Genomic DNA, 14,188 nt, shown 5'->3' on the forward strand with positions numbered 1-14,188 from the left:
ATTAAAAGGATTATGACTTGTCATTTTTTTCTGGTTATAGCCTGTACATGTTATACCATGTGTGGGCTCTCGGAACGTCAATTTAACTTTTAATTTTCGACAATCAATTGTATGTGCGGCTCCTACATGAAACGGCTAATTCATGCTGCCAATATACGGAGCAGTGGCGCAACTAGGCCGTTTTCAACGGGGGGGGTCCGACCATAATTTACACAGTGCAACCAGGACGTAAGTCGCAACGCCACTAGGTGTCGCCCCGCTGGAACACGATAAATTGCTCGTGGTTAAAAGGGAAACGCCATCGATTAAATCCCAGCCTTTCGCTTACCTTGCACTCGTTCATTAACGGCGCTACGCTATGTCTTGCACCTCGTGGGTAGCAAAATGCCGTTCATTACATTCCAGCGAATTGCTAACGAAAAGCTGTTAATTATTTTCAACGTTTCCCTCGCTTTGCGCCTCGTGGATAGTGAAACACAGCTTGAATAAATTCCAGTGTTTCCCTCGTGCCGCGCCTTGCTCGTTGGGTGAATTCGTCAAGACTGAAAACAAAATACACTTCTTGCGAATGGACCTTTTCCCGACCCTAACCCCAGAAAAATTCTAAACTAAACTGAAGCTCACCGAAAGACATAATGACAATTAAAATAATTGATCCACAACTAATTTTTGGAAACACAACTAAAAACTGACTAATTTAATGCAGGGATGTCCAAATCGAATTTAAATTCAAATATCGCAAACTTCAAATACTGTTTTTTCGTGTTTATAATAATCCCGAATATGGCGCACATATCCTAGCGTCGTCGTCCATGTGTGGTTCGGCAATATATTACAGCTGACATGGAAGAATTTCGATATACGCCGACTTGAAGAACTTATAAGACTTCGAGGAGGTTTTTGATTGAAAATATTTTCTTATTGTGTATTTTAACTTAGTCGAGATGGTTTAAGTGTCCTCGGCAAATTGTGTATTAATTAGTTTTTTTCATCCTCAGTTTCGATAGTGACCGAACATAACAGGAAATTTTGTCATTTCTTGTAATTTAGCGCGTATAAAATAGCTCTTAAATAGTATTTAATATCTATCGCGGATTTCGTCGGCATCCGGCGTTGATGACAACATCGTTCAGTTTAAGTTAGCGGTATTCATTTACAAACAAAAATACATAACAGCCTACATGAAATATTCAAATCAGCGCAGAGTTCAAAAATAAAACACGTTTTATGGTCTTAATATGCACATAGAAAGAAGAAAGGACAGAGAAATAACGACTAAAAACGGGATAGTATGTTTGTGTACTTTCGTTTACCATCGTCATCATAATCAAATTAGTTGAACCCGATTCCCAAATTTCCGTCCGCCAATAATGGAGAATAAAGATGGAAAAACGTGTTTTACTTTTTGAGTCGGCGTTGATTTAAATTTTTCATGTTATGTGTTATAACTTTTTGATTATAAACCAATACCTCCAACTTAAAATGAATGATATTGTTATCAACGACGTCGGGATTACGATAAAATCTCCGATAGAAACCAAATAATATTTAGGAGCTATTTTATAGATCGCAAGAAATTAAAAAATTTTCCGTTAAGTTTGATAATTATCGAAACTGAGGATGAAAACAATTAATTAGGGCAGGATTTGCTTTTAAGTTTATTGCCGAGGCGCACAACATATCTTGACTAAATTGAAATATACGATAACAAATGTAAAAAAGTTTCAACCAAAAACGTCCTCGACGTCTTATAAGCTCTTCAAGTCGGAGTTTATTGAAAACCTTTCTCGACGACAGTTAGTTATTGCCGTGCCACACATGGCTGCTTTCGATTGCGATAAAAAATGAAATAATTGTCAAATGTTTTTAAATCAGAACGTGGACGGGGGCGGTAGGATGTGTACGGCGTTTTCGGTTTTCGGCCTTTCATATGTAGAAAATCTTAGGTTAATCGAAGCAATATTTTTCCGAAAATAATTTTCGTATCCAGATTTTCAGAGTTTCTACTGCCTTATTATAACATGAAGACGGGCGGCGTTACATTGCGTCAAGATGATGAAGCACGAGAGTATTCGTCACAAGAGAGAGAGAGATAGCATTATGCTATTGTCGCTTTCAATTCGCATCGACAGCGCACGATTTCTACTATTTTGAGGTAACATATCTCATTTTCGAAGACAAACATATACGCGGGGGTAGCGATTATTACGTAACTAACAGCAAAAAGGTATGATTGAAGTCGGGCGGTGTTAAATTACGTCGAGGTGATAAAGCACTGGAAAAAAGTAGTTTTCACCGGATTGTTATGATCGTAGAACGACGTTGTTTGAACGTAGAACAATAATAAAAAAAAAACGAATTTCAAACGGGGGACACGACCCCCGTAACCCCCCCGCTGGTTGCGCCACTGATACGGAGTTTGAAATCTGGGATATTTATTTCGAATAGTCTATTTATTTTGACTCTTCTAAAATTAGGAAGCTTTGTTGGTACCTTTTTTGGCGCAAAGTATGGAATTGAAACGATACGAATATTTTGCCCAGTCCTATAGGCGAGGTTATGATATTAACGCAGAGAATATTTGTAAGCATATCACTGGATGGAAATATTTTGCACCAAGACTGTTTGCAGAAGTTGATTTATCGAATACACGGAAAGTATTTATTTATCATCTCACTTGCGAACATCGGGGTTTGGGCGGAATTATACGATTATGTTGTTGTTTTTAAATAATAACTTTTTCGATGAATTTATTTATTTTACTTTTGTGTATTAATTATGATATGTTGAGTTTTCGTTTATTTCAAATTCGAAATTGTCCGGAATACTCAAACAGGTGTAATAAGTGTAATATTGATAGTATAGTGTAATCGAGTAACCAACTTAGAAGTCTTTAGAGATGTCTAATGAACTTGATGTGTTACGGGTGTCGTAACCCCCGTTTTTTTTTTATTAAATTTGATTGTTCTACCTTCCGCTTATAAAACAACATCGTTATACAGTCATCTAAGGTAACTCTCGCGACCAAATCTTTTTGTTCTGTATGGCATCACCTTAGCGCCATTTATTACCGACTGAATTTTAATTGTGTTTTATGATAAGTTATTTTCTGTTAGTTGGCGCTGATAACGTCGCTAATTTCTGTATAAACATGGAAAATTTTAAATATGTTCCTTACGTCTCTGCTATAATTGACAAGCGATAGCACAAGATCCAGCAGCAAATGATAAGCAAAGCTATTTTATAATCATGGGTTGCTTAATAAAGATTTGCTAATTATGGCAGGATATAAAGAACATGGCCTGAAATATATTATTAACAGAACGATGTTTATTTTTCAGTTGACGAAAACCCTTAATAATAACGATTGCAGCAATCGCGAAAAAAATGAATACGGATTTTTGATTGTGATCAGATGACTGAGAGGGCACATGTTTTTTTCTCTGTTCAAAGCAGATATAAAACGAATACCATGTTGCCGAAAAGCGGTTACGTGTTATCTTTCTTTAGCCAATCAAAATAGTGGTAATGGTATATACAAGAGGTTTCTAAACTTTACAAACTCGGAACGCAATTAATATTAAAATTACAAGTAATGGTGCATGGAAAAACGAATTTGATTTTATTGAAATTGAAACGCACACACATAAGAGTTTTACATTTCATGCACAACTAACCGATGCTACATGTGAGATTTGTGTACATGAACGATTATATATCGCGATTATTTATGTGAGAATGCGTACTTCTCTTTCAACTTTAATTTCCAGGATTTCGGCGTTCACGTGGTCGACTAAAAAAGATTTATTAAATGGATTGGTATTTCGCGTCACACTCAAACCACTATCATGTCATTCGTTTATTTTTTACATTCATGTTTTTTTTCAAGAATCACCCTGTTGTATTTCCTGTACCTTCGCAAAGGAAAACTCTTTGGTGTCATCATTACTATTAGTGTAATTGAAAGTGGCGTTGAGATGCGAATATTTCATACTAGGTCTGCAGCATTAGAGAGAGCGTTATTTATAAATGCTGGAAGTACATGGCATTTCTAAAAAATTTGCAAATATATGATGTTTTCTACCCGATTTGAACTAACTGGCACGCAAACCAATACAAGTCGATATTTGAAAATTACACGTCTTAGCGTAATCCGTGAGACAGTATAATATAAATTAGGCCAAGCTAGCTAATGAAAGGGATTTCAAAGTGATCTTGGTAATATTTCGGGAAAAAAATCTTCCATAGAAAGTAGGTCACTCTATCTATAAAAACAGCGGTACTTTCACGATGATCTTGCGTTATTTCCCAAATCTCTTAAAAGGGAAGAGGGCGGACTACTTTCAAGCATATTCTTTCGGACGAGAAAGCGTGTTATACTAAAGCGATATTGGTGATGGGTCATGGGGATGTCATTTTGCCCGGGTTTTGTACAAATGACCCCCCTCCGTAGCTATGGCCGGTAGTAACTGATATCTGCATGTATCAATCGGTGTCTGTTAGATGGAAGAAACAAGTTTGCAAGGCTTGTCTGTTCAGATGGGAGTGCGCTTCGTTACTGACGCTGGTGGTTGATTGCACGAAACTTTTATTCCCGACAAGTGTGCTTATCAGGTGTCCTTTGATGAATTCCCTTGTTTTTAACAAGGGTTTAAACGAAACTCGTTAACGGAAAGACTTCAATTCACAATATTAACGGGAGGATCGCTTTTTCGAGTATCTATGCTGTTTGAAATGAGTTTAAACGAAAGCTAGGGCACCTAACTAGTTAAAATCAGAAAAAGCACTTTCGCACTTTTTTTTTCGACTGCGAAGCACTTTCGCACTCATAATTTCCTTAGAGTTAACACTGCTGAGCAATTTAGTTCTCAAGAAAATTTAATTTTGAGTGCGTTGTGAAATTTTAATCTGATTCCAAAAGATTTATTTCTTTTCTGCTCAAATAACTAGTCGTAAAGTTGGTAACAATAATGTTTGGAGAAGTATATTCGGTGATATTGGATATTCAGTCGCTTTATGATCATGCATGTGCACAAACAATCCACATATTCTATTGCTTGAATTTTCATACATTATAACATCTTTTCCTTATCATAATTTAATGTTAATAAGGAAGTGTTTCCTTCCCATTGTGTCATGCTGTGCATTACAAAAAGTGATACGCTGTGAGATTGAAAAGTTTGAAAAACTCACCATAGGTCGTTTTAATACTTCATATAAAAAATTCCTTTTTATACTTCGTACTTGATAACTAAATTTGGGATAATCGTACTTGAAACTAAATTTTGCAAACAAAATGACCACATTATTGTGTTGCCTGTTGGTTGCAGTATAATTTTTAGAAATTTATTCTCAAATTACAAACTCTTTGAATATGGTCATCACAAGGCTAATACTGTTGTGTAATGTTAGAAATTTTTGATCACAGGCTGTACAGACGATTTCGAGATTACAAATTGTTCCTGATACATTTGGTGCTTTGTATGGTGCTGTTAGTAAAACATCAAATAATGATGACAGTAGAAGAACAAGTCGAACTTCTCTGACGAATGTCAAACCACAAGATAGTCCAACCACTTGCAAGGTGTGTGTCATTTTTGTAATAGAAATAAGGAAGTAGTACTATTTGCAATAAAATTTGATTAAAGCAAGGTGAAGCCTTTTTACACAAAAATAAAGTAGACTAATCTTTGCGTGAAAATACCACTGAAATGACGAGAGCTATCGAAACTGTATAGATTTATGGTGGTGCACTATACAATCAATAATCACGAATTGACAGGGCACTTGGAATAATTAATTTTAATATGATAATTATAAGTGAGGTTATGAATTCTAGAAAAAAACAGTTCCTTGCAAAATATCATTGCTAGTGAGTGCACATAATGAATATAAAAAGTTTTACATTGTTACTTGAGATAGACTGCTGTTTGCATTCGCTGTCTTTTTTGTGCAAGTATGGCCATACTTTATATTCTAAATAGAATGACACTGGTAGAATATATCGCTAGATGAATTTATGGTCTTTTTTTGAGCCTTATCAGAAAAAAGATGAAGGTTAAGTTTTTAATAAAATAGGAAAGTTAAGACTTAATAATTTTATAAATCGGTTCTATATCCCAAATCAGTATGCTCGATTTAGCTGTCAATACTTTTTATTTTTAATTAATGACTTGTTTTTACTTTAGCGACAATCTGTGGAAGACCGAAAAGAGTTGATGCAAAAACATCCGAAACAATTGTACGTTGCTGAGAAAAATTATACTGCATCGCAATTGATGGATATAGAATGTTGTGATGGAGATTTAGTAGCTGTTCTTAAAAAACAAGATCCAATGGGAAATAAAAATAGATGGTTTGTCGAAAGAGGTGGAGGAGGTAGGATTAATTGTTAGTGGATGAAAACTTCCAAGTCCTTATTATATCTGTTCCTATTGTTAATCATAGAATATACCATACACATGGTGGTTCCCAAACCGTGGGTCGCGACCCCTTGTGGGGTCTTTAAAATGATTAAAAAAAATAGACTGATTTTTGAAATTGCTGTACTTTCTTTATTCCTTATCACGAATATCTATACTTTTTAATTTTACAAAAATTAAAAATTTACCACTTGCCACTTGCAACTATGTAAATGTCCGAAGTGGTAGAAATAATTGTGTTCTGGTTTTATGTTTGGTTTTCAGCTTGTTTTCTTCATGTAATTAAAACTTGATTTAAAACTTCGATTTTCCCTGTCTAAGTAAAAACTTCAGAAAAGCTTGTTGGTATTTTTAATTCTAACATCTTAAGATTTCAAAATTTATATTGTACCCAATATTTATTTCTGTTGCAGCTAACGCAACTGGATTTTTACCTTCTACCATTCTAAGACCGTTCGATCCAATTCATGATGACTCGATGAGACTTGGCAGCCTCGGCAGCCCTACGTCACCATCTCTCAGGGCCAAAGCAACCCCTGTTCCTGCCCCCAGGACAAAGAGCCCCACTCCTTCATCAGGATCTGTTAGCTCAGGTCATTCCAGTTCAACATCAGGCGGAACTAAACCTCCTTTATCACCATATCTTATTAGAGATACTTTGAAGGGAGGAACTAATCAGAAAAGCATGTTTTCCCAGTTGACAGATTCTGATATAATCGAAGCTTTTGCGGAAGAAGATGAAATATTTGATGATACTGAATATGGGGAGGTACCAGCGACTGGCACTAGCCCAACGTAAGTATTTACAAGCTTTCTCGATTTGTCAGTCCTATTAGTTTAGCATAATTTGCTGTTATTGAAAGCAGATTTGTTTATGATCATACTGAGTTTTGTTATATTTATTATAATATAGTAATCATGAACTAAGCTCAAGTTTTGAAAATTGATTGATCTCTAATAGCTCTAGTCCTCTTTATAATGATGGCTTCTTGTTAGTGGCTGCTTATGTTTGAAATGAATTGTGAAAACGATTTGTGTTAAAGTCTCTAAATTGTAGTCCCAATACCAGTAGTTGGATCAACTAGCTAGCTAACTATCAATTTTTTTTCTTCTGAGAAGTAAACACCTCAGCTATGTAATGGGTGACCACTAAAATGGCAAAAGCCGTTAAAAACATCACAATTTTAGTGGACATAAATACACCAGTAAATACCAGTTTGCGATCAATCTGGCTCTTGGCAAAGAAGTAAATGGTAGTGCATTCCGCTTAGCTGAAGCGATGTCAAGTCGATTAGCAGAGTTTATAGCACATCTTCTTATCTGCCATCCATCAAAATAATTAATTATTAATCATTGTTATTCATCCTCTCTCAGGCCTGCAAAACAACATTTCCGTGCTCAGTTTGATTTCACAGCAAGATCAGATTTAGAATTGACCGTTCATACAGGAGATATTGTTAAACTCATTGTCGCTCATGATATTGACGGAAACCCTGAATGGTGGCTTGTATCCAACTTTGACGGAAAGCAAGGCTATGTTCCTTCAAATTATTTAACGAAAGCAGAGTATTTGTGATAAATAACTGTATTTTATTTATGCTTTTGGTTTTCAGAAACTTTTTTTTTAATTATTGGAAATAGATATTTTTTAGTAACATTTTTTTATGAATATGATAATTTGAAATTAATGTTTTATAAGTAAAATGGGTTTGAAAGAATGATTCATGTTCAATTTTATCTGATAAAATCATGATTTGACATTTATCGGCGGAGTTTGAAATGTTTAAAGTTGAACCAAATATTTAAAAAACCACTATTTCTGAAATATTAACGTCTGTCATTCAAAAAAATGAGAAGATAACGTAAATTTATCATACAACATTAAAATCTGTGGTAAAGCAATTTCAATATTCGATAAATTTTTGTTTAATTTACCATTCTTAAGTGATATTCGGGCTTGTCTTAATAATCTACCTACCTATTTTCTTTCGTGATTGATGGTATACATTGTACTAATTATTCATAATACCATTGTTATTTTTTATATCTGGGGCATTGTGTGCTTTATCATTTTGCAGTATTTTTATGATTATTCGTTTCTGTAAATTGTGAAATTTCTTGATAGGATTATGAATGTTGCTCAAATAACGTAAATTCTGAACGAAATTCAAATTGTTACATATCAATTTATATTTGAACTAAATATGTTTCCAAAATGGTGCATTTTCTGTAATTTTTTGTAATGACAATCTAACAAACAAAGCTGTATACGTTTACTTGTTTTTAAATTATATATTTTTTTCTCTGTTATGTTTGATTGATTGAGGACTAAAAGCCCTTATTTAAATATTTTTTGATTTGAACATTTAGCCTTTCCATAAATAGGTATAGGAAAAAAAACTTGCCAGTAAAAACGAGATTGGTTGAATTCTTAACCATGGCTTTTAGACATCTACTTGAAAGGTTATTAATATCACTAAATTGTGTATTACCATCAAATTTTGTGAAAATATATTGAACATAGTATAGAGTTCTATTTGTTTTATACTTTACCATAAATAGATAATTTGAACCATTCAATTTACTCATCTCAAAGTAGTAAATACTTTTAAAAGTTTGTCCATATTATGTAATTGTTCAGAGGAAACAGGTTTCACTCTAATTAATACCTTGATCTGCTATTTTTATGAATCTGGTAATACTTGGATATTACTTTACAATTAACCATGGTAATCTCTTTCCTTTTGAAATGATCATTTTAGCGTGAAAACACACCAAAAAGAGTATTTATTCATTTGGAAGTTTCATATGATCCTCTGATTCGTTATTTATACCCATATTGAACTTATAAAATGATTCGGACCTCCTGAAGTATGCGCAACAAGATGGACTCGGGTTGTGTACTAGGTTAGGGTTCAGGTTGTGCGACATCTTGGTGCGCATACTTCAGGAGTACCCTAATTCCTTGGTGAATACGATGCTTATTCTTTGATTAATAATATAAGACAGGCAAATGGATTATTTAGTTTTTATCACTTACAAATCTCTTATGATTGTTAGTGCATTTTCGCAGAAATACAATTAGTTATGAGGTATATCGTTATCGAGTATGGGCCAGGGATAGATCACGCCGATGAGGCGTGGTCAATCTGTTGCCCATGCTCGCCAAAGGATAATTCTCCCTAACCAATTGGTTATTTACAGAGAACATGAAAGTGGAAATATATCTACATCCTTATCTTAAAAAGGGATTCTATATTTTTATCTTATCAATACAGATTAGATTTTTATATGATTTTGTATTGTAAATTCCACAAGTATTAATAATTCATATTATTATTCTAATTATTACAATGATTCATATTAAATAATGCATTTCTACCTTTGATTTTGTCTATTGTGGGATTTTTGATGTATTTCAGTTGAATACTTGACGAGTATAAAATATATAATACTTTAGAGCAGGGGTTCCCTAGCTTTTTTCAAGACGGCCCCAAAAACAACTTCCAAGTGTCCAGTGCGACCCCAGGTCAATATATATATTTTTCATTAAACTTTAGAGCTTCTTTCACTGGCCTTTTGAGTTTGGTCATGTGATGGTACTACTATTAAGTAAAAAAATAAGAAAAATAATAAAAAACCAAACAGTGATGTCACAATAAGCACCTGACATTTTCTATAGCACAAGCAAAGAGCGATGCTTATGGGCCTGTTTACAGTAGGCCATGGTACAAACTGCTAAATTTAACATGGTTTGTCAAATCTTAGTCGATCTGTACATCTATCCTCTACCATACCTCAGCGACCCCATGACCTGTTTGCGACCCTGCCTACTTGTCACTATCACTCCGACCCACTTTGGGGTCGCGACCCCTGGTTTGGGAACCCCTGCTTTAGAGTGTAAGGCAGGGGAGTGCAACAATGGGCCATTTTGCGTGACCCTTATTAACACTCAGATTCCCCCATCAAACATAAAATCCTAATCGGACAGATCATGTTCAAAAAGGCGCTCACATGGGTGAAAACATTTTTTTTTTCACTTGTCACTGCGTTAAAAACTCTTTCGCCGTTTTGTCGTGTGCCTTTATTACTGCAAGACTAATCGATAGCAGCATTCTCTCCTCTTGCCTTTCCCGCAACGCTCTTGTTGTTGCTAATGTATTTCATTAGTTAAGGGTTGTTACAACTTCTGTTAACGAACAATGCAAGAACTCGAAATTTTAAAGTGTTCCACTAAAATTCATTGTACATGAAATCAGTTGCGAAGGCGTGAACACGCTGCCCGCTCGCGCATGGAAAAACTTATCGTAACCGTTCGTGGTGGTGAATTGACCTTCAAGAACAAAACGAGACCGGAGCTTTTCGTTTGGAATTCTATGTAAGAATTAGATTTGTGTGACCCTTTATGGTTCAAAACCATGTTTGGTTACCTAGCTAAGCCTATATCCAGACATTTTGGTTATTCACGCGCTGGGACATGGCTGATACAAATGTTCTGCTGCGACAGCCAAGATATGACTGTGCGTGTTGACTCTGGTCTCTAGTGCATTTTTTTTTATTGTCACTGACAACACCGAGATGAAATAAGGGATGCCAGTGGTGTATAGACAGAGCTATTTTATAAGAAAATAGGCCAAGCAATTGAATTTGTTTAATAGTTGGCCCCTGATTTTGCGTATATATAAATAGCCTACAGACTCCGATTACAAGTTCATCGCAAATTTAGGGAGTATTTATAATTAATCGTGATTTTTCAAAATAATTTCACTTTAGACTAAAGTTTTGGTTATTAGTTAGCAAAAAGGTTTTTATATGATTTCGAATTGGCTCAAAAATGAAATAAAGATCGACAATCTGGAGTCTAATGCTAGAATGGAATCATACGACACGTAACAGAAAACGAGTGTGAATAGGTTAGTCAGGTCTATGGAGTGACACGACAAAAACGACGCTGGCTGTAATTTTTGATCGGTTACCTGATTCATTCTCGAATTCGTCCTAGTCCTCAGATCCGTGATCTCGAATTCAAAAATCGGGGCTCCAGAAGTGTGTGTACCAAAACGGAGGTAACCAATTTTGTTCGCCTACTTTACATTAAGTTATGTAATAAAGGGACTGAATTCTATGGTATGGTTTATTCACTTGGCTAACACAGATAGTCCCCAAACTCGTAATAGAACTAAAATAAGGAAAATCGGAATACAATTATGGGCTAACTCTAACCTGGTACACATACTATAGGAGTACCCAAGAATCTTATAGGAATTTTTAAACTTATAGGAATTTGATGATGATGTAGAGCCATCAGTTCATTCAGTGAGGCACACAAATAGAAAGTAAAGTTCCTATAGAACTGTAGAAAGTAAAATAAATATCAAGCGGGCAGCATTATTTTACCATTCAATATATACAATACAGGGTGACGCTTCAGTATGTAATATACCTACAATATGTTTCTATCTAAACTTGTGCTACATCTTAAAAAATTCTCCCTATATCGTACTTTACTATTGAAAATTTTTTCACTTTTAAAATTTATAAACCATCAATTTTATTAAAAAATTATCTAACCCCCTGCCGCTCACAGGTGGACCACTGATATCTAATTCAGTAATTTTAGCGTAGTTAATCACATCGTTCTGCAATTGCAGAATTAAACTAAAGCTGAAAGCTCACATAAACCATATCAGGCATAATGAAAATATTATTTCTTATTGGGTATGGTTAAGAGGTAATGTAACAAACAAGGAAATCGATGCTTTAGGAAATCCTAATGTAGCTAGGTACCGGTAATAGGCTACTGTTCAGTTGTTACACACTAAATATTGTATTTCATATGATTTTAATAATAGACATTAGAATAGACTTGAAAAAAGTCAAAAAAACGCCAAAAAGCCAAACGGAAATTCTGACGCCAAACGCGTCTGAAAAAAGCCAAAATGGCAAATTTGGCGTTAAAAAAGCCAATATGGCAACCCTGGTCCAACGCATCATTCCTGAAAGTTGCCGATCACTCTACTCTCACCGCACTGTCAGTGCGAACTAGGGGAATAAACAATTGTCTTAGTGAACAAACAATTGACCTCTTTCTCCCGACCTTTGACCCCCGAAAAAGTCTTCTTATACTTTACCATTGCAAAATTGTCGGGGCTTATACTAAAAGTGGTTTCGCGAGTTGGCGCTTGTAAAATGGGGTATGTGTTTGAAACCATCATTATGATTCATCGCATACAACAATATGTTTTTTTAAAAATACCGGTAAAGAATTTTGGCCTAGTCTATCAAAGTAATTTCTACACTAACTTTTTTATTAATGCAATTAAATCAAAACTCTTAAGAAGACAGAGTGATCATTGACTTATCTAATTTATATTTAAATTTCCGAAACACAACTGAAAACTAACGAATAGAGTTCAAAAACGCGAAAACGAGGTAATGTTTACGACCACGCCTGAAAATCTGTCTGAGTGAGAAAAGTGTCTGAGCAGATGCGAAAAGGGAACATTGTTACGTCACTTTTTGCATCTTGCTGATTGGCGAATGTCACGAAGTAAACAAGGAAGTCGATGCTCGGAGAAAGGTCCATTGCCTTAGCGCACTTGGTAAACAAACAATATAGGGTCAAAGCAGAGGGCGTTGTAAACATTCCCCACTACTGTTATCAGTTATATTTATATTTAGATTCTAAATATAAATAGATTTTAGGAATTAGATTTTATACTAATATTAGGTTTTATTACCTATTAAATATCCCAAGAAACGTAAAATTGACAGAGAGTGTCGAGCATTTAACAAAGATTGGATACCGAAGTATTTTTTGTAATTTTCCACATCTGGCCCGCCGACTAGAGAAGTTGCCCACCCCTGGCTCAATAGGTGCCCTTAGAAATCGGTGGTCGCTAATAGCTCTACTTCTAAAATATATAAGGATTTATATATAACGTTATAACGATTCGGAGTCTAAATTACGAAAGTTTGAAGTTGAAGTCCAATGTTTTGTCAGCTTCAATCCAAAAGTAAAATTTGTGGACTCATGTGCTTGGGTGTGAAAACAAGCGGGCAATGCAAAATGTATGAGCACTAAGGTTCCATGTCTAACCACACTATCGGTAACCTATGAGACCTGGGTGACATTAAGATCGTAGCGAAGCAATGAGCAATCGGCTGTGAGTCGGGAAAATTATTTTAATTTGAAATCTGGCTGAGAAAACTCTGAACTCTATTGAAAGAATGAAATTCGACGCCCACTCCAGTGAAAACATGCCAAACTCCGACTCCGCAGTCGAAGGGATGATAGGGACTGGCCGATCTGGCGGTACGTCACGGCACTACCACGCGGTGGCACAATGTTCATAGAAATAGAAAAATTTTGCGTGAAATATCGAGGTTCGCAGAAATCTAGTCTAGCGGAATCAACCATTTCCAAGTAACGAAATTAGAAAACGATTGGTCTATTAGTCACGAAGAAACGCTATTTTACCAATGACAAGAATTAGCAAAATGATCCATATTATGTATGTACATTTCGTGCCTAATAAAGACGATCTTTCTTCAGATTTTAAGGAGTCTTGTTTCGCACCAGCACAAATGAATTATTATGACGTTTCATCTGACCGAGGTCAGACTTTTCATAAAAGCAAAACATCATGTGCTATGATAAGTTTCATCTACATATAAGAATACAAGAAACCCAGACATTTTGACTGCTGATAGTGTTTGCATATTCAATATAATTTGTCAATTTTAAAATAGCTAATTACTATATG

At 35.1% G+C, this 14,188-nt stretch overlaps 1 protein-coding gene across 1 annotated transcript in view; it reads left to right on the plus strand.

The window, feature by feature from the left end:
• The window catches only part of LOC120340140 (dynamin-binding protein-like), a 36,439-nt gene extending 26,636 nt beyond the window's left edge, over positions 1-9,803 (plus strand). The window contains exons 19-22 of the mRNA XM_039408399.2: positions 5,429-5,584; positions 6,189-6,378; positions 6,836-7,217; positions 7,797-9,803. Of these exons, the coding sequence (XP_039264333.2) occupies positions 5,429-5,584; positions 6,189-6,378; positions 6,836-7,217; positions 7,797-7,998 (930 nt within the window). The 3' untranslated portion in view covers positions 7,999-9,803. The remainder of the gene's footprint in view (positions 1-5,428; positions 5,585-6,188; positions 6,379-6,835; positions 7,218-7,796) is intronic.
• Positions 9,804-14,188: the final 4,385 nt, after the last annotated feature.

Source organism: Styela clava, chromosome 9 (genome assembly GCF_964204865.1).
Source record: "Styela clava chromosome 9, kaStyClav1.hap1.2, whole genome shotgun sequence".
NCBI classification, from domain to species: domain Eukaryota; kingdom Metazoa; phylum Chordata; class Ascidiacea; order Stolidobranchia; family Styelidae; genus Styela; species Styela clava.